The following is a 22,450-nucleotide window of genomic DNA, read 5'->3' as shown; positions in this document are numbered from 1 at the left end:
CTTTGTTTGCAGCATTTGCTGCACAAGCCACTAGTATTATTTATATTTTTATTTTATTCACGAAATAGTCCTAATAAATGTCACTCGAGGTCGCTTCGCCCTTGGATTTATCGGGAAATCTCAGACCTCTCGTGACATTACTACAGATAATATTAGACCAAATCAGATGGAGTTTTGTACAGAGGTTTTTTATATGCAGTATGATTTGTACGCAAACTTTCAAATATCGATGTCTAGCTCAAACTGTTAAGAAAATGTGATTTTCTATTCAGTGTACAGTAACTTTAAAGAGAAAATATCTTTCTTTTTGTAAATCATTTTATATCAGTTTCAAAATCCAGGTTTTAAGCGATGTAGGCTGTTCCTCTTTTCTTGTAACATTTTCATAACTCTTCATTGTGATCAATCATAAATCCTATCTTCATTTTATTCTTTGGGAAACTGCAAAAATCGTTTAACTCACAAGAATGCAACTTACCGAAAGTCGTTTTTTTTTTATAGGCCTATACAAAATTTAAACGATGCCATCAGGTACACCAGGAAATTCTGCAAAATAAGTAAATAGCTTATCACAAACCTTGTGAACAGAAACTTCACAATCCTCGTCCACGTCGTCGTTGACTTACCCTCACTCACTGACATCAGCTGTCGATCCTGTCGGCTTTTGGTTCAAGTCTTGCAAATTTGGTCAGATGTATTTCTCAACTCTACGCTTTTGATTCTTTTACAAAACCATACCATGTGAAAAAAATATATAATTTTTGCAATTAGGGAAGTAAACATTATGATAATTTTTATTGGATGACTTGTGATGTGCCATATTGTATTACAGTTTAACAGAAACAATTTATCTTTCGTTTTTTAATACAGGAATGAAAGAAAAAAAGAGTAATGGAAAATAGTAAATTATGCAACGAGTCTATAATGGTAGTAATTAAGACGCGAGTATGTTTATGAAACGAGCTCAAGCGAGTCTTAATTACGATTATAGGCAAGTTTCATACGACTTTTTATGCTCGACCATACTTCTAACTTGAAATTATTCATAAGTATTCATGTTATTCTTATCTGACTGGGGAGCGGAACTGACCTTGTGCAATATCTCGTAAATTGTGAGATGTGCGCAGACGCGAAAGTATTGATTTTTTCCGCGAAACAAATGTCATTGACCTTGACATAATCTAGAGAGTAAAGTGAACAGTAATCTAGATATAACCTTGAAATTGATTTAGACATTGAAAAACGAGATGACAAATTGAATTTATTTGAATATTATTTACAATTAACGCTAATTATTATAGTAACAGAACATAACCTTCTGCGACAGTATTGGATTTCCAGCCTCCGTGACGTTTCGCTAGTTGTCTTTCGATTGCATATCCGAGAATAATCGATACTTGCGCTTTCATATTGCTACAATGGTGTTTTGTGATTGGTGGAACACCTGAACTTTAATGAATAGGTGTACTTTAATGAGGTCCATTAAAGGCCTGCTACCAGGTGTATAATTACTACATTTCGGCATTGTCGAGCATAAAATACATATATATATATATATATATATATATATATATATATATATATATATATTCTTCTAAGTTCAGAAACCATTTACTCAGAAACTGCTTAAAATAAAGGGTTGAAATATTGTATATTAATGTAGACTATGTAGTTCTTCAAAATGAATGGACTACCTATCTTAAAATATTCAATTTAAATAGTGAAAATGTAGAGAGACATGTCACATCTTTATAGTACAAAATAAAGGCATGGGAATTCGTGAAACTTGGACTCTCACTTTGAGAGAGGAACAGAGTTTAAAAGTATTTGAGAATAAGGTGCTTAAGAAAATATTTGGTGCTAAGAAGGATGAAGTTACAGGTGAAGGGAGAACTGAATGCATTGTATTCTTCACCTGACATAATTAGGAACATTTTAATCCAGACGTTTGAGATGGGCAGGACATGTAGCACGTATGGGAGAATCCAGAAATGCATATAGAGTGTTAGTTGGGAGGCAGGAAGGAGAAACACCTTTGGAGAGGCCGAGACGTAGATGTGAGGATAATATTAAAATGGATTTGAGGAAGGTGGGATATGATGGATTAATCTTGCTCAGGCTTATGTGAGGACGGTAATGAACCTCCGGGTACTCTAAAAGCCATAAGTAAATAAATAGTAAGATGGGGATTTGCCACATTGTGCTTGTGTAATTGAAAAAGTACTACTTTTATTTCACTCATTTTCTAAAATAATATGCTTTTGACATGGAGAGAAAGTTTGAAAAGTGTGATATTAAAACGTTTTGTAATAGGTATTCCTAACTGTTGACAATCGCAAAACTTTTTCTTCTACCACGCCGATTAATAAAAATCATGAAAAATAATTTGTTTCTGGGGGCAGCATTTGTTTATCACACGGTACAAAGAACAGTAGTCTGTGTTTGATAGAAACAGAAGAAGTAAATATTTTATATGTTCGTATTTATAAGCGAAAAAACTGCAAACAGCACTAACCAGTATTCTTTTTTCTGGTTCAAGTAATACATATATTTCTGGACCTTTTATGATTACCTGGGATTCAAGGCAGACGACAATAAATATTCCCTTCTAACTCTATGCTTTTATTAAGACTGCACGCTACTTAAGTTGTTAAAAATCCACAATTTTTATTTGGTTTCATTGATATTTTAAACACTAATTCCTTTCAGTAACGGCAGATGATGTTGAAAATTCCAGATTCCTTGGTCTGTAAATTACGTGCATACTTACTTACTTACTAACTTACAAATGGCTTTTAAGGAACCCGAAGGTTCATTGCCGCCCTCACATAAGCCCGCCATCGGTCTCTATCCTGTGCAAGATTACTCCAGTCTCTATCATCATATCTCACCTCTCTCAAATCCATTTTAATATTATCCTTCCATCTACGTCTCGGCCTCTCTAAAGGTCTTTTTCCCTCCGGTGTCCCAACTAACACTCTATATGCATTTCTGGATTCGCCCATATGTGCTACATACTCTTCTCATCTCAAAAGTCTATATTTAATGTTCCTAATTATGTCAGGTGAAGAATACAATCCGTGCAGTTCTGCGTTGTGTAACTTTATCCATTCTCCTGTAACTTCATCCCTCTTAGCTCCAAATATTTTCCTAAGCACCTTATTCTCAAACACCCTTAACCTATGTTCCTCTCTTAAAGTGAGAGTCCAAGTTTTACAACCATGCAGAACAACCGGTAATATAACAGTTTTATAAATTCTAACTTTCAGATTTTTTGAGAGGAGACTGGATGATAAAAGCTTCTCAACCGAATAATAGCAGGCATTTCTCATATTTATCCTGCGTTTAATTTCCTTATTTATTACTGTTGCTTCAATATATTTGAATTTTATGAATAAAAATTATACTTGTGTTTTTAAGTGATTTAAAAATAATGAACATTTCCAGAGAACACACTATTTAAAATTCCTGTTAAAATGTATTTGATATTGATATTTATTTATTCTAAATTAATTTTATTACACAAAACATAAAAAATCATAAGCATTCGTAAGGGTAAAGCTAGAATTCGTGTGTGTTTACATTTAATACAAGAAAAAAAAAACTAATACACACAAATATTGTATTTGTATACGTAAAACATAAAAATGAGAACATGAAAAAACGCTTTATACAAAGAATCAATTTAATTATCCTTCATAAACAGCTGTTTAATTCTCTTATTGAACTTAAAAGAGAAAATGTTGAAAATTCAGAGTGTGTTCTGATTATGAGGTCCCTAGGTACTTTTTCCTGTGTTCATAAATGATCTTGCGCCCCTAATAAAAGATGCAGGTCATCCCATGTTATTTGCAGATGACACAAGTGTAGTAATTACAGCCAATAACTCCAACACATTCCAATTTTCAACAGAGGAAATTCTCTTCAAAATATGTAATAGGTTCTCAGCCAATAAATTGGTATGAAATTGTAACAAAACTAACATAATCCAATTGAAATCCAGTGTGATCCTGTTCTTCTTTATGAATTGGTGGTCTCTGATTTGGTTAAGGGAATCGGTCGAATCGTTAGCTCGTGTATCTGTTAACAAAATTGCACATAAAAGACAGAAAAATGAAAATTGTGGGTTACTTCAACATTGTAAATGAAATCATTTGATATAGTCTACTGTTGCAAATTTTCCCTGTCAAAAGTATAGTCAAAATAACAAACTACTTTTCACGTCAAATGTTCATGCGCTTGACGTCGATAAATGTGGTCAAAATTTCTTTTAACACGGTGATATCATTAATTACAGTAGGCTTTGGATGACTGCAATTATGTTTAAAACAAAGTAATAAGAAATGGAGCTATGTTGGAAAGAGTGGGTGAAGAAAGAATAATGCTGAAACTGATCAGGAACAGAAAAAAGATTTGATTGGATCATTGGCTGAGGAGAAACTGGCTACTGAAGGATGCACTGGAAGGAATGGTGAACCAGGGAAGAGTTAGGGACAGAAGATATCAGATGATAGACAACATTAAGACGATGGATCACTGAAAAATGTTGTTTTGGGGTCAAAAATCACATTTTTTAATTTTTGTGTTAAAAAATTCTCGACAGTTTAAATAGCATATCTATGAATTTTGGTGCTCCTAGGGCACTAGAACATGTGTTTATGTCGCCATTTTGAAAAGCTTGCGCTGCGTTTAAATTTCCCCAGACACCGCCTCGTCCTTCACTATGTAGTTTCGTAATTTTTCTTTAGTTGCAACTTGTTGTCTCCTGAGATTTAAGATACAATGGAATTCAGTAGTTAGATTCAGAGGAGTGTTGAGAATGTACTGCTATAGTACTTTCTTACTCAGTAACTTAATTAATTAATTAATTTATTTATTTATTTATTTATTCATTTATTTTTTTCATTCATTTATTCATTCATGTATTTACTTAGTCATGTATTTATTGATGTATTTGCTTAATTTTTTACTTATTTATTTATTCATTTATTTATTTATTCATTTATTCATTCATGTATTTATTGATTTATTTCCTTAATTTTTTATTTATTTATTTATTTAATTGCTTAATTATTTTATTTATTCATTTATTTATTCATTTATTCATTCATTCATTTCTTTATTCATTCATTCATTTATTAATTCATGTATTTATTTATTAATGTCTTTATTGATTTATTTGTTAATTTTTTATTTATTTATTTATTTATTTTTTAATTTTTAATTATTTTATTTATTTATTCATTCATTCATGTATTTATTTATTCATGTCTTTATTGATTGATTTATTTAATTATTTTTTTAATTTCTTAATTATTTTATTTATTTATTTATTCATTTATCCATTCATGTATTTATTTATTCATGTATTTATTGATTTATTTGTTTATTTTTTATTTGTTTATTTCATTTTTTAACTTTTTAATTATTTTATTTATTTATTTATTTATTCATTTATTCATTTATGTATTTATTTATTCATGTATTTATTGATTTATTTGTTTATTTGTTTATTTGATTTTTTAATTATTTTATTTATTTATTTATTTATTTATTCATTCATTTATTCATTCATTTATTCATACATTTATTTATTTATTCATGTCTTTATTGATTTATTTGTTTAATTTTTTATTTATTTATTCATTTAATTTTTTAATTATTTTATTTATTTATTTATTTATTTATTCATGTATCTATTGATTTATTTGTTTAATTTTTTTATTTGTTTATTTATTTTTTAATTTTTTAATTATTTTATTTATTTATTTATTCATTTACTCATTTATTCATTCATGTATTTATTTATTCATGTATTTGTTGATTTATTTGTTTAATTTTTTATTTATTTAATTTTTTAATTATTTAATTATTTCATTTATTTGTTTATTTATTTATTTATTTATTCATTTATTTATTGTTTCATTCATTTATTCATTCATGTATTTATTGATTTGTTTGTTTAATTATTTATTTATATATTTATTTAATTTTTAAATTTTTTATTATTTTATTTATTTATTTATTCATTCATGTATTTATTGATTTATTTGTTTTATTTTTTTTGCCTTTTATTTATTTATTTATTTATCATGAAAGAGTTAAAACCATAGGACATGTCAAAGAAAGAAAGAAAAACAATAATGAAAACAGAAAACAATAATTAAAATATATAAAATTACAGTAAATTAGGACCAATGTAAACCCACACGTAGTTCATCTAAATTGTAGGGACAGAGGTTTGTTAAATTTCTTGTGATGTATCTTTTAAAAGACCTTAAATCATTCATATGTTTAATTTCGTCAGGTAAACTATTATATATTTTTAAGCCGTAGACCATATACGTGTTGTTGAAACTTGTTAATGGATGTAATATACGTTTGTAATATTTACTTATCATACATAGAACATGAGATACAGTACGAGTAAATATTTACATATACAGGGTGTTAAAAAGTATCCAATGTTTTAGGAGATGCTAGTATGCATCAAAACACTTGTTCATAGGAGGTGCTGAATGTGACGTCCATTCATGGCAATGCATTCCTCTGCCCCTCGGCGTAAGGAATCACGCACTCTTTGAAATTTGTTTTAATACGTCAATAAGGAAGTCCTGATAACGACCCCCAGTTAATCTTTGTGGTAGCACGTATGGCCGTATTAATCTATCGCCAAGAAAGCCTGCCCATACGTTGATTGAGAATCGATGCTGATGCCTTGTTTCTTCAACTGCAGGGGAATTTTCATCTGCCTTCACATGCTGATTACGAAAATTCAAAACACCATCTCTGCCTACTCCGCTCATATCTGCAACCAGACTTTTGTTTTCAGTATTCCTTGCGAGGTATCAGTATTCCACGCCAGGGGTCTCAACTACAGTTTGATTATCTGGTAGTCTGCTGTATTAAGACAGAAAAATGCATTGCCATGATTGGACGTCACATTGAGTACCTCCTATGAACAAGTGTTCAGATCTCAGAAAGTTTGTGTTGTAGGACCCATGTTTATTAGTCATTATTTTCTTGTTTTGATGAATACTATCACCTCCTAAAATATGGGCTATTTTTTAACACTCTTTATATATACTGTATATCTCTATTATTCAAAGGGAGAAAAATATGAATAAATAATTTCTTTTTCTTGATCAAAAGGGGCACAAAAATGAAATGAATAAATAAATGAATAAATTAATTAATTAATTAATAAAAAATTAAATAAATACACAAATCAATCAATAAATACAGGAATAAATTAATACATGAATGAATGAATGAATGAACGAATGAATGAATGGGAGCTACCACAGTCTATTATATAGTCACGAAACTTAATACTTACTAAATATGCAAAGGTAGACATTGAAATATACATCCATAGATAGTTGCTCACCACCAGGATCGCTACTATCGCCTCATCACAGACTCTTTCCTTAGCAGACCATAAAATGTATTGTACTTTCGATATCGTGTTCTTTTGAAAAAATTAACACCTTCCTTCCACTATTGAAATATGAAATACATACCTAAGGTTTATATATTATTTTCGTAAAATATATATTATATTCCACAAACTCACCTTCCTGGATCTTACAGAAGAAGGATAACTCTAACCTATTTTTCTTACAATTTATAGTACCACAAACGTCTCCTTGTCCCATATTATTATTCAAATTATTGTATTTTAACCAATTACAGTTATTACAACCGATAACGAACATTTCACAGCTTACATAGCTTTTCACAACAATGCGAAATATTTTAAATGTTATAAATTTTATTAATGGAATTACACTACATTTTATAGAAACATATGTTACTGTTTATACATTCCAACTAATTTATATTGTTGAAATGCCACCCTTCGTGATCGGGTTAAGGGGAATTGGACGTTAGCGCATGCAAAGTAATGATAAAAATAGCCTACCTTCAAGCAGTCATAAATGTAATACTATTTATCACAGCTATTTCATTTTTTTTAGTGATATATGTATACATATTAAGCTTTAAAATGAAAAATAATGGTTAATCTAGTGTAAATCCTACCCTTAAATTAACTGTTGAATTTAAACATATTTTTTATATAAATTCACTACATATCTGTGATTAGGTACACTCTATTCACTTATCATAGCACACATTGAATTAAAATTTTGGCCACTTACTGCTAATAGATACTAAAACATACCCTACTAAAATTATTAAAATATCTGTAATACTATGGGCATAGGACTTATACTAATCTTCAATTTTTTTAAATTTATTCACGGTGATGATTTCTATAAGTCCTATGCCCATAATATTACAGATACATGAATAATTTTAGTAGGGTATGTTTTAGTATCTATTAGCAGTAAGTGATCAAATTTTCAATTCAATATGTGCTATAATAAGTGAATAGAGTGTACCTAATCACAGACATGTAGTGAATTTATAAAAAAAAATTGTGCTTAATTAAAAAAATTAATTTAAGGATAAAGATTTACTCTAGAGTATCCATTCTTTTTTCATTTTAAAGCTTAATATGCATAGACACATAGTTAACAAAAAATGAAAGACCTGTGATAAATAGTATTATATTTATGACTGCTTGAAGACAGGCTATTTTTACCATTATTTTGCATGCAATAATGACCAACTCCCCTTAAGCGAGTCACATGGTCTGCCTTACGGCCTGTGTTAGATCACGATGGCAGTGGCACAGTCTATTGTTCCTAATACTCACAGCGCTCCAAGCGGCTAGCAACTATCGCGAGATTTGCAAAAAATCATCCCAAGCTTCGTGACTGTATATAGTAGACTGTGGAGTTACTATGATACTTTTTAAAGATGTCTGCCTCACTGGATACTGGGCGTTACCAGTCGTACCTGAACGTGTGGCGGAGTCCCCAGAACAAACATGGCGGCGTCTGCGACGTCTGAGGGTTCAAGAGACGAGTGCTTCTTCAGATAGAAGCCTGGAATGAATGGGGTGTTTACCAACCCGGGACTCAAGCTCTGCAAACGATCACAGTATTTATTAAAAGGCAGGACAACACATTTTATTAAAGATATAGGTACGAAGATATGACAACAATTTGAACTATTTTTTACTATTAAGGGGAGAGGATGGTATTTTTTGGTGAAAAATGAGTAAATTAAAAATATATATATTTAAAATACTCTGTGATATGTGTGGAATGCATAGCATAACATTTCGTGTGTATTTGTGCCCTTATCGGATGTTGAGACGTCATTTTTAAACTTCCTGCGCTATGGACTTTTAAATCACTCGCCCCCTTTTATCGGTTCACGGTAACTTCATTTTTTTTTTTTTTTTTGCTACATTGCCAGACAAAAATTGATATAATTTCTGAACTATTAAAGATACATGCATGAAATTTAGAACACACATTCTTTAGACTATTAGGAAACTTTCCTCTGTAACAGAATTTTTTTAATTGATTTCATTTTAAAACTACGTCCGTTTGTTTGCAAGAAAGGAAATCAGAGAAGTGTTATTAAATTTTAATTGTTTATTTTATAAACGTAGGGACTAATATCAAAATTCTGTTACAGACAGTTTGTAGAGCATGCTTTTGCAAGTACATTGCAAAAATATGGATGAATCTATCTTTAAAAATGGTTTAGATATATCGGTTTTAGTAAAATCCTGCATTGGGTACATTTTTTTTTCAAATCTGCGCCCCCAAATAATTTTTTTCAAAATATTTACTTTTGGTTGAGTTGCTACAGCTATGAGCTCTCTACATACAAAAAATTAATATTTTACACCAAATACGAAAAAGTTTTAAAAAATACCATCCTCTCCCCTTAAAAGGTGTGGTAATGTTTACCACTGCCTTCTTCTGACATTAAAGTCTTCTTCATTCCTTCCAAGGTTTTGATCGTTGATTTGTTCCGAGACTAAAGGATTCAAATTTAAAATTGTCATTGATTAACTTTACAACTTATTTAGGCCTACTGTGTTAACATGAGGACATTACCTGGCTGACTAGTTTCGAGGTGAAATCCTCCATTATCGAAACCTAGTGAACGTCCCGCGCTATCTTCTCTCTCCCTGTTGTGGTTGAGTGTGTTCATGATTGTGTCGAAAAGGGTGTGTGTTTTGAAATTGAATTGACTGTTCAGCATATGCATATTGTTTTAAAGTGTCAAAGTTCTGTTTTTTTTTTTTTTTTTTTTTTTTTTTTTTTTGGCTGGATGTGTAGTAGACTATTTAAAAATTATCAACTGATTCAATATCTATAATATAACCAAATACTGTATTTGATATAACCTTTTGGTACATGAGTTTAACTTTTGACATGTTACTGTTCAGTTAGGTAAATATTTATTTGTTAGTGGTACATGTACATAATTTATTTGTTGGATTTTCTCATATATATTGCTGATGTGAGGTGTGTATAGAGAAATCGTCTTCAATTTCACTGCTCTTCAATAGTTCCTGTTAATTTTTATCGGTGTAATTCATGCATATTGTGCTTACTTATCGATATAAAATATTGGTGTGACAAAATCACCGATAAAAGATATGTGTCACAGTTACAGATACTTGAAAATATCGTTTAAGCTCATCTCTACTGGACTGCGCTACCAGTCTCCACTTTCCAAGCCATGTTGATAGAATTCGAAATACGGAATTGTCCTACTGTAACCATGTGGTCCTAGTAGCAGTAGTAGTAGTAGTAGAAGTAGTAGCAGTAGTAGTAGTAGTAGCAGTAGCAGTAGTAGTAGTAGTTGTTGTAGTAGTAGAAGTAGTAGTAGTAGCAGTAGTAGTAGTAGTTGTTGTAGTAGTAGAAGTAGTAGTAGTAGCAGTAGTAGTAGTAGTTGTTGTAGTAGTAGAAGTAGGAGTAGTAGTAGCAGTAGTAGTAGTAGTAGTAGCAGCAGTAGTAGTAGTAGTAGCAGCAACAGTGGCAGCAGCAGCAGCAGCAGCAGTAGTAGTAGTAGTAGTAGTAGTAGTAGCAGTAGTAGTAGTAGTAGTAGTAGTAGTAGCAGCAACATTGGCAGCAGCAGTAGTAGTAGTAGTAGTAGTAGTAGTAGTAGTAGTAGCAGCAGTAGTAGTAGTAGCAGCAGTAGTAGTAGTAGTAGTAGCAGCAGTAGTAGTAGTAGCAGCAGCAGTAGTAGTAGCAGCAGCAGTACTAGTAGTAGTAGAAGTAAGAGTAGTAGTAGTAGTAAGAGTAATAGTAGTAGTAATAGTAGTAGACGACCTACATCTCAAGTCGTAATGTTTTCTCACTCACCGTGACTCGAATCTTGGACTTCTCGTTCCACAACTCACGCCGGAGTCCCTCAGCCATGACCGTGACGGCGTGTTTAGATGCCGAATACATGAAAACATCCGGATGGATGTAGTGGCCGGCGATGCTGGAACACATGTTTATGTTATGATGCAGTTTGACTATCTGTAGTAATTGCACGAGTGCAATTTAATTAGATTATTCAAGAAATAAGCGATTATGGATAAAAAATATTCAAATCTAAATTAGTAATTTTTTTAAGAGTACAAAAAACCTGGTGGTAACCCCCCCCCCTCTTGCATAGGTCCATGTTTGTACAGTATGTATGTATGTGCTATTCCATCTCAAATCGACCGAAATATAAAGAAAATTGACCTTACAATTTCTAAATACAATAAAACTTTGTTCTGTCCGTTGACAACTGTGATACAATGCTTTGTGCAAAGTTTGAGGCATCAGAACTTCACAGTGTTTAAATTTAAAATATTTAAATTTATCGCATTTTCATAAAATTTGCAACTTTAAACTGTTGTAGCTCCGAAACCCTTTCACCCAACGATCAAAATCATGGTTTATTTTGATGCTGAGAAATTAAAGTTTATATTGACATGTAAACAGTTTTTCTTACTTTTTATGGAAATGGAGAAATTTAGATTTTGTCTCATTAAGACGCCTTTGCCAAGGAAAAAAAAAAATATTTTAAAAATATATAGTTAAATTCCCCATTGAAAGTACAAATAAACACATATTTTTTACTGATGGTACGTTGATAAGAAAGTATTGAAAATATCAAATAAAGAAAATAAATAGTACGCGCGTGAACTAACCAGCTGACTGTGAGGCGGGAGCTAGCCGAGACAAGCAAGGCCAGGAGACAAACACGTGATGTTTCGTCTAGTAGCGCATAGTGTTTTCATAAACACAGGAGTAAAATGACGCCCAACGCTCGCTTATCTTCAGCTCTCGGCCAGTGCGTGCGGTACTGCGCCGTTCAAGTCCAGGCGTGTGAAAAATAATTTATTTAATATCCCCGAAACTTATTGCCATACCACTAAGCAAACAATGCCGAATCCCTCTTAATAATGCAAGGTTTTTTCTCAATATTTTTTTACATTTTTATAAATGGACAGAAAGCCTAAAAGTAAATAAAATCAGATTAACTGTCTCTCTGTATACAATAAAAATGATTACTTCTTATCATAACCTACCAAATGTCAGTTTCAAAATGAGCTCCCGTTCAATGTTCTGCAGTAAATGGTTCCAGAGTTCTGAGCGCTGAGAAAGGCTTGTTTTTATAAAATACGCTAAATTTGTCGCTCAATAGTACAAAAACCGTTTGACTTTCGATAGTATATTTTTGAAAATGCACTCTCTTCAGCACCTTTTATAAATAGGGAAAAAATTAGAGTATAAAAAATGCGAGGTTTTTTACTGATCGATTTCATATGTAATAGCCCGTATGTATGTATGTATGTATGTATGTATGTATGTATGTATGTATGTACGTACGTATCATTCAGTTCCCTGCACTAAAAAGTTCACATGGCAGTGTGGTTGAAGGCTACCAGAGGTTACTCTTGGTAATAAGTATGAGGTATGAGGTGGCACCTGTTGATGTGCAAGATGTGTCCATCGTCCACCCCTCGCTCCCTCATGGACTGGATTGCCATTCTGGTGCATCTGGCGACGGCTAGAATGTTCACATCAACGATTCTTTTGCACATTTCATCCGGACCATCTGAAAATACAGCATTAATCGAGGTGACGTTTGTGACAAATACCGCAAGTATTCTGTAGTACGAAGCAAATATGTTCTTCACTGCAGTTTTTATGTGATTTGCATTAATATTTTTTGTTCAATCGACTGTCCGCAGACACGTCGGAACCTTGTAAGGCCAGGATTACGATCGACGTTATAGTCGCGACGCTGTTATTCCCGGCGGGACTCCTCCTCTTTGCTTACGTCTTACGAAGTGAAGGCTCTATAAAGTCTAGGTAGGTAGTATCGTTCGCAATTTTTGTTCTTCCGTTGCCGAGCAACCATACGAGGAATCTATTTGCTACACCGTTAAACATTATCATGTCGTAGCTCCTATGATAATAAATCAAACGCAATGTAATTCAGTAAATAATTGAGCGGCAAATAACATCTCCGTGTGCTTTCTGCGAACGCCAACGAAAGAGCCAAAATGGCGGGCGATTATATTAAGCTTTTATCGAACCTTAAGAAACGAATAACGTCTTCATAAGCGAATCACAAGACGCACACGTTTAAATGTAGCCGACCTGCAACGCGATTGGCTGCCGGAAATTAGAGCGACGGGACTCTGGTTTGCGTTACTTTTCGTTACGGTGAAGTTCGTTGAAGTTTGACAAATACAAGCTCCGTGCAGTGTTGCCAACTCGATTCTTAAAAATCCGCTATGAGACCGTGCAGAAACCATTAAATTGCTATACTTACTTACAAATGGCTTTTAAGGAACCCGAAGGTTCATTGCCGCCCTCACATAAGCCCGCCAGCGGTCCCTATCCTGTACCAGATTAATCCAGTCTCTATCATCATATCCCACCTCCCTCATATCCATTTTAATATTATCTTCCCATCTACGTCTCGGCCTCCCTAAAGGTATTTTTCCCTCCGGTTTCCCAACTAACACTCTATATGCAATTCTGGATTCACCCATACGTGCTACATGCCCTGCCCATCTCAATCGTCTGGATTTAATGTTCCTAATTATGTCAGGTGTAGAATACAATGCGTGCAGTTCTGTGTTGTGTAACTTTCTCCATTCTCCTGGAACTTCATCCCGCTTAGCCCCAAATATTTTCCTAAGCACCTTATTCTCAAACACCCTTAACCTATGTTCCTCTCTCAGAGTGAGAGTCCAAGTTTCACAACCATACAGAACAACCGGTAATATAACTGTTTTATAAATTCTAACTTTCAGATTTTTGGACAGCAGATTGGATGATAAGAGCTTCTCAACCGAATAATAACACGCATTTCCCATATTTATTCTGCGTTTAATTTCCTCCCGAGTGTCATTTATATTTGTTACTGTTGCTCCAAGATATTTTAATTTTTCCACCTCTTCGAAGGATAAAACTCCAATTTTTATATTTCCATTTCGTACAATATTCTGGTCACGAGACATAATCATATACTTTGTCTTTTCGGAATTTACTTCCAAACCGATCGCTTTACTTGCTTCAAGTAAAATTTCCGTGTTTTCCCTAATCGTTTGTGTATTCTCTCCTAACATATTCACGTCATCCGCATAGACAAGAAGCTGATGTAACCCGTTCAATTCCAAACCCTGCCTCTTATCCTGAACTTTCCTAATGGCATATTCTAGAGCGAAGTTAAAAAGTAAAGGTGATAGTGCATCACCTGCTTTAGCCCGCAGTGAATTGGAAAAGCATCAGATAGAAACTGACCTATACGGACTCTGCTGTATGTTTCACTGAGACACATTTTAATTAATCGAACTAGTTTCTTGGGAATACCAAATTCAATAAGAATATCATATAATACTTCCCTCTTAACAGAGTCATAAGCCTTTTTGAAATCTATGAATAACTGATGTACTGTACCCTTATACTCCCATTTTTTCTCCATTATCTGTCGAATACAAGAAATCTGATCAAGAAATCTGATCAATAATCGATGTATTACGCCGAAAACCGCACTGATGATCCCCAATAATTTCATCTACGTACGGAGCTAATCTTTTCAAAAGAATATTGGACAAAATTTTGTACGACGTCAGCAAAAGTGATATTCCTCGAAATTGCTATACTGTCAATGTAAAATTAGATTATTTTGCCGCCGTGAGTGCTAAAAAATAACCGCCAAATCCCTATATCAGCAATACAAATTTCATCCGTTTAGAACGATAAAGAACTAAGCATTTTACACTTCTTGCAACTGAATGATTGCTTTCACAGCTCTTACCAATCAGTGAATGAGGACCATTCGCTGCTGCATTGTTGACCATGACGTCGACGCCTTTGAGATTGTCCTTAACCCAGCTGAACGCATCCTTCAATTCTTGATCTTCCGAAATGTCGCACTTCAAAGGGTACAGTTTGCCCGGTTCCGACTTGAGGCTCGATGCCAAGTCCTGCAGTTTGAAATGAGATAACTTAAGGATAAAGTATTCTGAACAACTAAGGAATTACACAGGGACATCATTTTATTTTTACTAACATTTCTAATATTAACCTGGCTATACCTTTGGATCAACGATTAAGAATCGGAAACACCGTTTGCTACCCCCTTCCACGACTGGAGTTCGATGATACTGGCGTGATATACAAACAAATCACTTTACTAGGTATAGGAGGGAAGTAAAGTAGTTTCAAATAAGAGTAACATAAGTACTTTAAGACGTAGTTCGCTTTATTCATGTGGGATAATCTTGTTACCTCTTTTGGTAGTATGTGTTATGAAAATTATGAAAATTCTGTAGTTTAATTTTATTCATTTCCTAGTTTTTCGGGTTTCAAAATTATTTTCTTTTGTATTATATATATCATTATTCATACTGTTATTTATACTACCAAGATCTTTGGTTTCCAATTTTTATTTTGTTTATTGCTGTGCATTATGGTTTCTTAAAAAATAATTTATTAGTGAAGCCTCTTTTTCGAGATGCCCATTGCAGTGTAGGTGGTGTTCGAATTCTTGAATTTCAGCAAAGAATTAAAATCTATTTTGTTGGTTTATTTTTATTTTATTTTTTTTATAAATTTTTATATACTCTTTGCAATTTTATTGTTTTATAAACACATCTTTTTGGGGATGTCCATGGCTGTATACGGGTAGATTGTATTGCAGTATTTAAATTTTAACAAATAAATAAAATGATAACCCATTTATGTTGTAGTACTATTACATTCATAGCTTATAGGTGTGTTTTCCACTATGTGAAAACTATACACCGTCGAAGAGTTCAACTTGAAATGAAAGGGAGGGAATTTTAAATTTATTGTATACCTGTATGTTACGTCATAGCGTCTCCAGTAGCATATCTAAACCTCTTCAATTTCAAAATGTGACCCGTTGCGCCAAGTCGTGGAAGGAAATTTTACAGGAGAACAAAATAACGAATTTGCGGTGTAAAAACTGCATTTATAATTTTTTAAATTTTGCGCTACCTGTAGGTTTTTCTAACATACTAACTAGGACGTAGTTTTACACAGTGCTTCTTAAATACCTAAATCTTTCTTATAGTTGCTAAAAAAAACAAATGAAAACTTTAATTTGCATTTTTCTCGAAGAGTACATAATATACTATCAATATTCAATAAGTAATATATTAAAAACTATAGCACCTAGAATCATGAATTTTTTTAATACTCAGTATTTCATCCTTTTTTTGAAAGCACAAGAAACAAAAAAATGAAAAATCCGCCTTTAGTCCTCTGAAGTTAAGTATTTAGGCATAATTTTCGATAATCATTTAAAATGGAACCAACACATTAATTACCTTCGTAATAAATTACGTAAAATATTATATTATTTTGTTTTATTGAGAATAGCTTGTCAATAAGTTCATTACGCACAATATATTTAACTTTGTTTCAATCGGTAATTATGTATGGAATTATAGGATGGGGTTCGTTGCCAAACTTCCAGAACGGCCCCGAGGTTCACTCAGCCTCCTATAAAATTGAATACCGGGTCTTTCCCGGGGGTAAAAGGCGGTCAGAGCGTGGTGCCGACCACACCACCTCATTCTAGTGCCGAGGTCATGGAAAGCATGGGACTCTACCTCCATGCCCCCCAAGTGCCTTCATGGCAAGTTAAGGGGATACCTTTACCTTTTTTTTATTACAGGATACGGTAGCTTATTTAAATCCAATTTTGATCCACTTTATTTATTACAGAAGAAAATAATTAAAATATGTCTTCATAAACCTACTGATTTTCCATCTCAAAATTTGTTTTTAGACTTTAATATACTTAACGTAAGACAAATTTATTATTTTGTATTAATAAAATTGATACATAAAAATCGAAATAATTTTGAATTGTATTCTCATAGTTATGAAACAAAAGGTATGAATTTTTTAAGATTGTTTGAATCAAAATGCAACACTGTTAAAGTATTTAATCATAGTAGTAATTTAGGCCCAAGAATATATAACAAATTTATATTTGAATATCCTAATCTTGTCAATTCTAATAGTTCTAGTATTAAATTAAAAAAGTTATGTATGGATTTTATAAAAATTGAAAAATTGTAAATTTAAATTTATATACTATAATTGCATAGTAGACATAAGACAAATTGTATTGTATAATTATTAATTTCAATTCAGGAATCCGCCCCTGAGCACGAGTTCTACTCTTTCAGGGCGAGCTGAAGTTTTTTTCTATTATATATTATGTTATAATTATTAGCAAAATAAGAAATAAGTAAATACATAAATAAATAAATAAGTAAATAAATAAATCGATAAATAAATAAATAAATAAATAAATAAATAAATAAATAAATAAATAAATAAATTTCCTGCAACTAGTCACATATACGTTTTCAACAATATCGAACGGAACTTTTGAACCACTCTATTTTTTAGAATAGGCCGATTATTTTACATTTTAACATCTTCTGGAGGTCTACAGTCAGTAATACATAAGTTGTTAAATATTTCAAATGCTTAACGAAGATTGGTATATAATTTTGATAGGGGTAATTGTATTACCCGTTTTCTTATTAATAAGTTGTAATAAACTTTCGTAGCAGTAGGGTTAACAACCTTACCGATGTTGTTGATACGCATGCGGTAAATAAATTTAAAAGTAACGAACTATCAGTGTCACCCATCACTATGTGCTATGGGGAAATAACTAAATGTCTTATTATACACCTGTACTCTTTCTAAATTAATTTATTGGAGTGTAGATTTGTAACAAAACACGCATTTTAATGTAGATAAGACGTAAGCGTGAAAAACATTTCTGTTTTTATAAAATAACTTCGATTATGGATATAAGCAAAATACGAAAGTATAAAAAATATACATCTTGATTACACTTCGGAATATGTATGATAAGACTTTCTTGTGTTAAATTCTAACGTACCTTGTTTACATGTTTCGACCTTTTTATGGGTCATCCTCAGAACTGGTCGTTGTTGGTCATGGCTCTTCTTGTTTTGTTTCTTGTGAGGGTGTATTCGTGTGGTATAATGTAGAGTCAAAGATTGTGTGTGTTCTGAAATTGAGTTGTGTGTTGAGAATATCGTTGGGGTGTGTTTTCGTGTGTCTGTATATTTCGTATTGTTCTAGTGTGTTGAGTTTCTGGCTTTTTGGTTGGATGTGTAGTATTTCCATGTCTGTGTTGATGTCTCTGTGGGTGTGGTTAGCATTTGTGATATGTTCTGCATATGTGGAGGTGTTTTGTAATTTTTTTATGGCTGTGATGTGTTCTTTGTAACGTGTTTGAAATGATCTGCCTGTCTGTCCTATGTAGAAGTTGTTGCAGGTGTTACATTTGAGTTTGTATACGCCTGTGTGGTTGTATTTGTTTGTTTGTGTTGTTTGTGCGTTGAGATGTTTTTGTAGAGTGTTATTTGTTCTGTATGTGATGTTGTAATTTAATTTCTTGAATGAGGTTGCATTTTGTGTGTGTTCTGAGGATGACCCATAAATAGGTCGAAACATGTAAACAAGGTACGTTAGAATTTAACATAAGAAAGTCTTATCATACATATCCCGATATAAAAATAGGCTGTTAGTTTGTTTAAATATGTTTATGCTCGATCATGCCGAAATGTAGTAATTATACACCTGGTAGCAGTCCTTTAATGCATGTCATTAAAGTACACCTACTCATTAAAGTTCAGGTTTTCGATTATTCTCGGATATGCAATCGAAAGACAACGAGGGAAACGTCACGGAGGTTGGAAATCCAATACTGTCGCAGAAGGTTATGTTCTGTTACTATAATAATTAGCGTTAATTGTAAATAATATTCAAATAAATTCAATTGTCATGTCGTTTTTCAATCCTAAATCAATTTCCAGGTTATATCAAAATTAGGTCATGTTATTCTCTAAATTATATCAAGGTCAATGACATTATTGTTCCTCGGAAAAAAATCAATACTTTCGCGTCTACGCACATCTCACAATTAACGAGCTATGCACAAGGTCACTTCCGATCTTCATTCAGATGCGAATAAAATGAATACTTCTGAATAATTTCAAGTTAGAAATATGGTCGAGCATAAAAAGTCGTATGAAACTTGCCTATAATGGTAATTAAGACTCTCGTATGAAAATTATGAAACTCGCTTGCGCTTGTTTCATAAACATACATACTCGCGTCTTAATTACTATCATTATAGGCTCGTTGCATAATGTACTAATTTGAATCACCATATAAAGTTTTACCATACTTTAAATAAGATTTGCTGAAAATGCTCCGTCTTTCAGCAATAGAAAGTGTTCACTAAAAAATTAAGTTATTTGATTATCTATACTAATAATAAATCTGTAGCCAAAATTTTTCTGGTAATTTTCGATTTTCCAAAAATAATTAACCACCCTGAAACCGAAAATCGCTTTTTTGAAATTTTTGTCTGTCTGTATGTTTGTTACCTTTTCACGCGATAATGGCTGAACGGATTTCGATGGAAATTGGAATATAAATTAAGTTCGTTGTAACTTAGATTTTAGGCTATATGGCATTGAAAATACATTATTTAAAAGGGGGGTTATAAGGGGGCCTAAATTAAATAAATCGAAATATCTCGCTTATTATTGATTTTTGTGAAAAATATTACATAACAAAAGTTTGTTTAAAAATAATGTCCGATAAGTTTTATTCCTTGAAAAATTTTGATAGGACTGATATTTAATGAGATAAATGAGTTTTAATATTAAAATAACTGCCATCTAAGGCCGTGTAATGAATTAAAAAACAAATGACTTCGTCTGTAAGGGGCCTTGGACAGCAACAATCGAAAGCTATGAAAGATAGCCTACAGAGGATGTTTCTGTGTTTGTATGAAGTAATATCAGAAGCTAAATTAACCGATTTGATAATTAATTATTATTTCACCATTGGAAAGTGTAGTTTCTCTGTATGGACATAATGCTATAATGTTATTACAGTAACTTCTGAGTGAATCGAGGACAGGTAAGATTAAAATAGATTCTTATGCACAGAAAACTTGATAGGCTATTCTGTACATTCGTTTCCTGTATTTCCTAAAATAATTTTTATGACCAAATGAGTGGTCTCTGGATCAAAATGATCGCATTTTAATTATGCAAATACAATTTAAATTAAGTAACATAATAAACGATTTATCATTATATCAAACACGAATGTTCCCGGGATCAAATGTCCTATTTTAATTATGTAATTGTTTTATATTTATTTCTAACGGGTGCAGCGGAGCGCACGGGTACGGCTAGTTAGACAATAAATACAAGAAATAATTTCATGCATGTCGTAAAACTTACACATGCTTATTTGTATTATTTTGTATTATTATCTCTATTTCAATAAAATCAGGTTTTTAATTATGGAAAAATAGAAATTCGACTTTAATTAATTGGGTACCTGGACTTTCTCCACTCTGCGCGCAATTCCTACGACGTTGAGTCCTTTTTTGACTAGCTCCTGGGAGATGGCCGCTCCTATCCCAGAACTGGCGCCCGTCACCATAGCAACTCGACCTGCCCACCGTTGCATGGTCTCTCCTATAAATCACTCGACGTTACTCGTTTTATAACTCCAGGTAATCATGATTTATTTTAGCTAGGACTTTAAAAAATACGATTGCGACAATGGTATCGTGACTTTGACTAACAGGACGTAAATTCAGATCCTTTTCCTGTAATAACCCCAGAATGAAATATATTTTGAAGAACCGGTTCTCACAGTAGGGTCCGCGGACTCCCAGGTTTCCTCAAAACATGTAGATCCGGATAAAAAGTAAATGTCCTAAATATTATAGCCTCATGTGTCAACTAATCATGATAGCACTGACAGTTTGTCGGTTGTTATGGCAACTTACAGCTGTGTCTGTTTCGTTTGTTTTAGAGTTTAGTATTACACGTTAACTTTCCAACTCAATTTATCGTGGCATGCTTTGTCTGTTACACTATTATATTGTCGTAACATAGCAACTATTTGACTTCGTTAGCAGATGGTTCCTTTATTATTATTATTATTATTATTATTATTATTATTATTATTATTATTATTATTATTATTATTATTATTATTATTATTGGTATTAAGTCTATGAATAGAAAAGTAACAGAAATGTCGTTGAATGTAACTGCTTTTCGTTGTGAAAAAGGAACACTTTTAAAGGATCGTGCCCACAGAACATGTGAGGCTTTTATGATATTCAAATATGTGGCAGTGTTGGGATTTGGGAATGTTCTCAAGCACCTGCATAAAAAAATTAGCAGTTCAGTGTTTCTGAATACGCATTCTGCTTAGTGAAAAAATTCTGTGCATCCCTTCATGATATTGGTGTTCAACGTTATGACCTAGGTAAAAAATGTAGTTACCTTCGATCATAACTATCTCAAAACTAGCTTCTATAATCTGACATACACTCTGAAGAATTTGATATCATTTCATAATTTGCACTTACAGTGAATGTATCAGTGGATATTCTCTGCCGGAATAAATAAATAAATAAATAAATAAATAAATAAATCAATCAATAAATAAATATATATATATATATATATATATAAATACATAAATAAATAAATAAATCAATAAATAAATATATATATATATAAATAAATACATAAATACATAAATAAATAAATATATAAATAAATAAATACATAAATACATAAATACATAAATAAATAAATATATAAATAAATAAATAAATATATAAATAAATACATAAATACATAAATAAATAAATACATAAATAAATAAATAAATAAATCAATAAATAAATAAATACATATATATATAAATAAATACATAAATACATAAATAAATAAATAAATAAATAAATAAATAAATGGGTGGGTGGGTGGATAGGCGGACAGACGGACAGACAGACAGGTAGGTAGATAGATAGATAGATAGATAGATAGATAGATAGATAGATAGATAGATAGATAGATAGATAGATAGATAGGTAGGTAGGTAGGTAGGTAGGTAGGTAGGTAGGTAGGTAGGTAGGTAGGTAGGTAGGTAGGTAGGTAGGTAGG

At 32.1% G+C, this 22,450-nt stretch overlaps 1 protein-coding gene across 1 annotated transcript; it reads right to left on the bottom strand.

The window, feature by feature from the left end:
• Positions 1-3,706: 3,706 nt before the first annotated feature.
• On the bottom strand, positions 3,707-20,964 carry LOC138702173 (farnesol dehydrogenase-like). Its single transcript, XM_069829779.1, has 6 exons — positions 20,820-20,964; positions 15,193-15,361; positions 12,846-12,975; positions 11,241-11,364; positions 8,866-8,994; positions 3,707-4,080 (listed from the first exon to the last, which is right to left on the bottom strand). Exons 1-6 carry the CDS (start codon positions 20,949-20,951, stop codon positions 4,021-4,023), a joined length of 744 nt encoding a protein of 247 aa, XP_069685880.1. The 5' UTR covers positions 20,952-20,964; the 3' UTR covers positions 3,707-4,020.
• Between the last annotated feature and the right edge of the window lie 1,486 nt (positions 20,965-22,450).

Source organism: Periplaneta americana, chromosome 6, assembly GCF_040183065.1.
Source record: "Periplaneta americana isolate PAMFEO1 chromosome 6, P.americana_PAMFEO1_priV1, whole genome shotgun sequence".
Lineage (NCBI taxonomy): Eukaryota > Metazoa > Arthropoda > Insecta > Blattodea > Blattidae > Periplaneta > Periplaneta americana.
The sequence above is the reverse complement of the archived record's forward strand: the minus strand, read 5'-3'. Positions and strand labels throughout refer to the sequence as shown.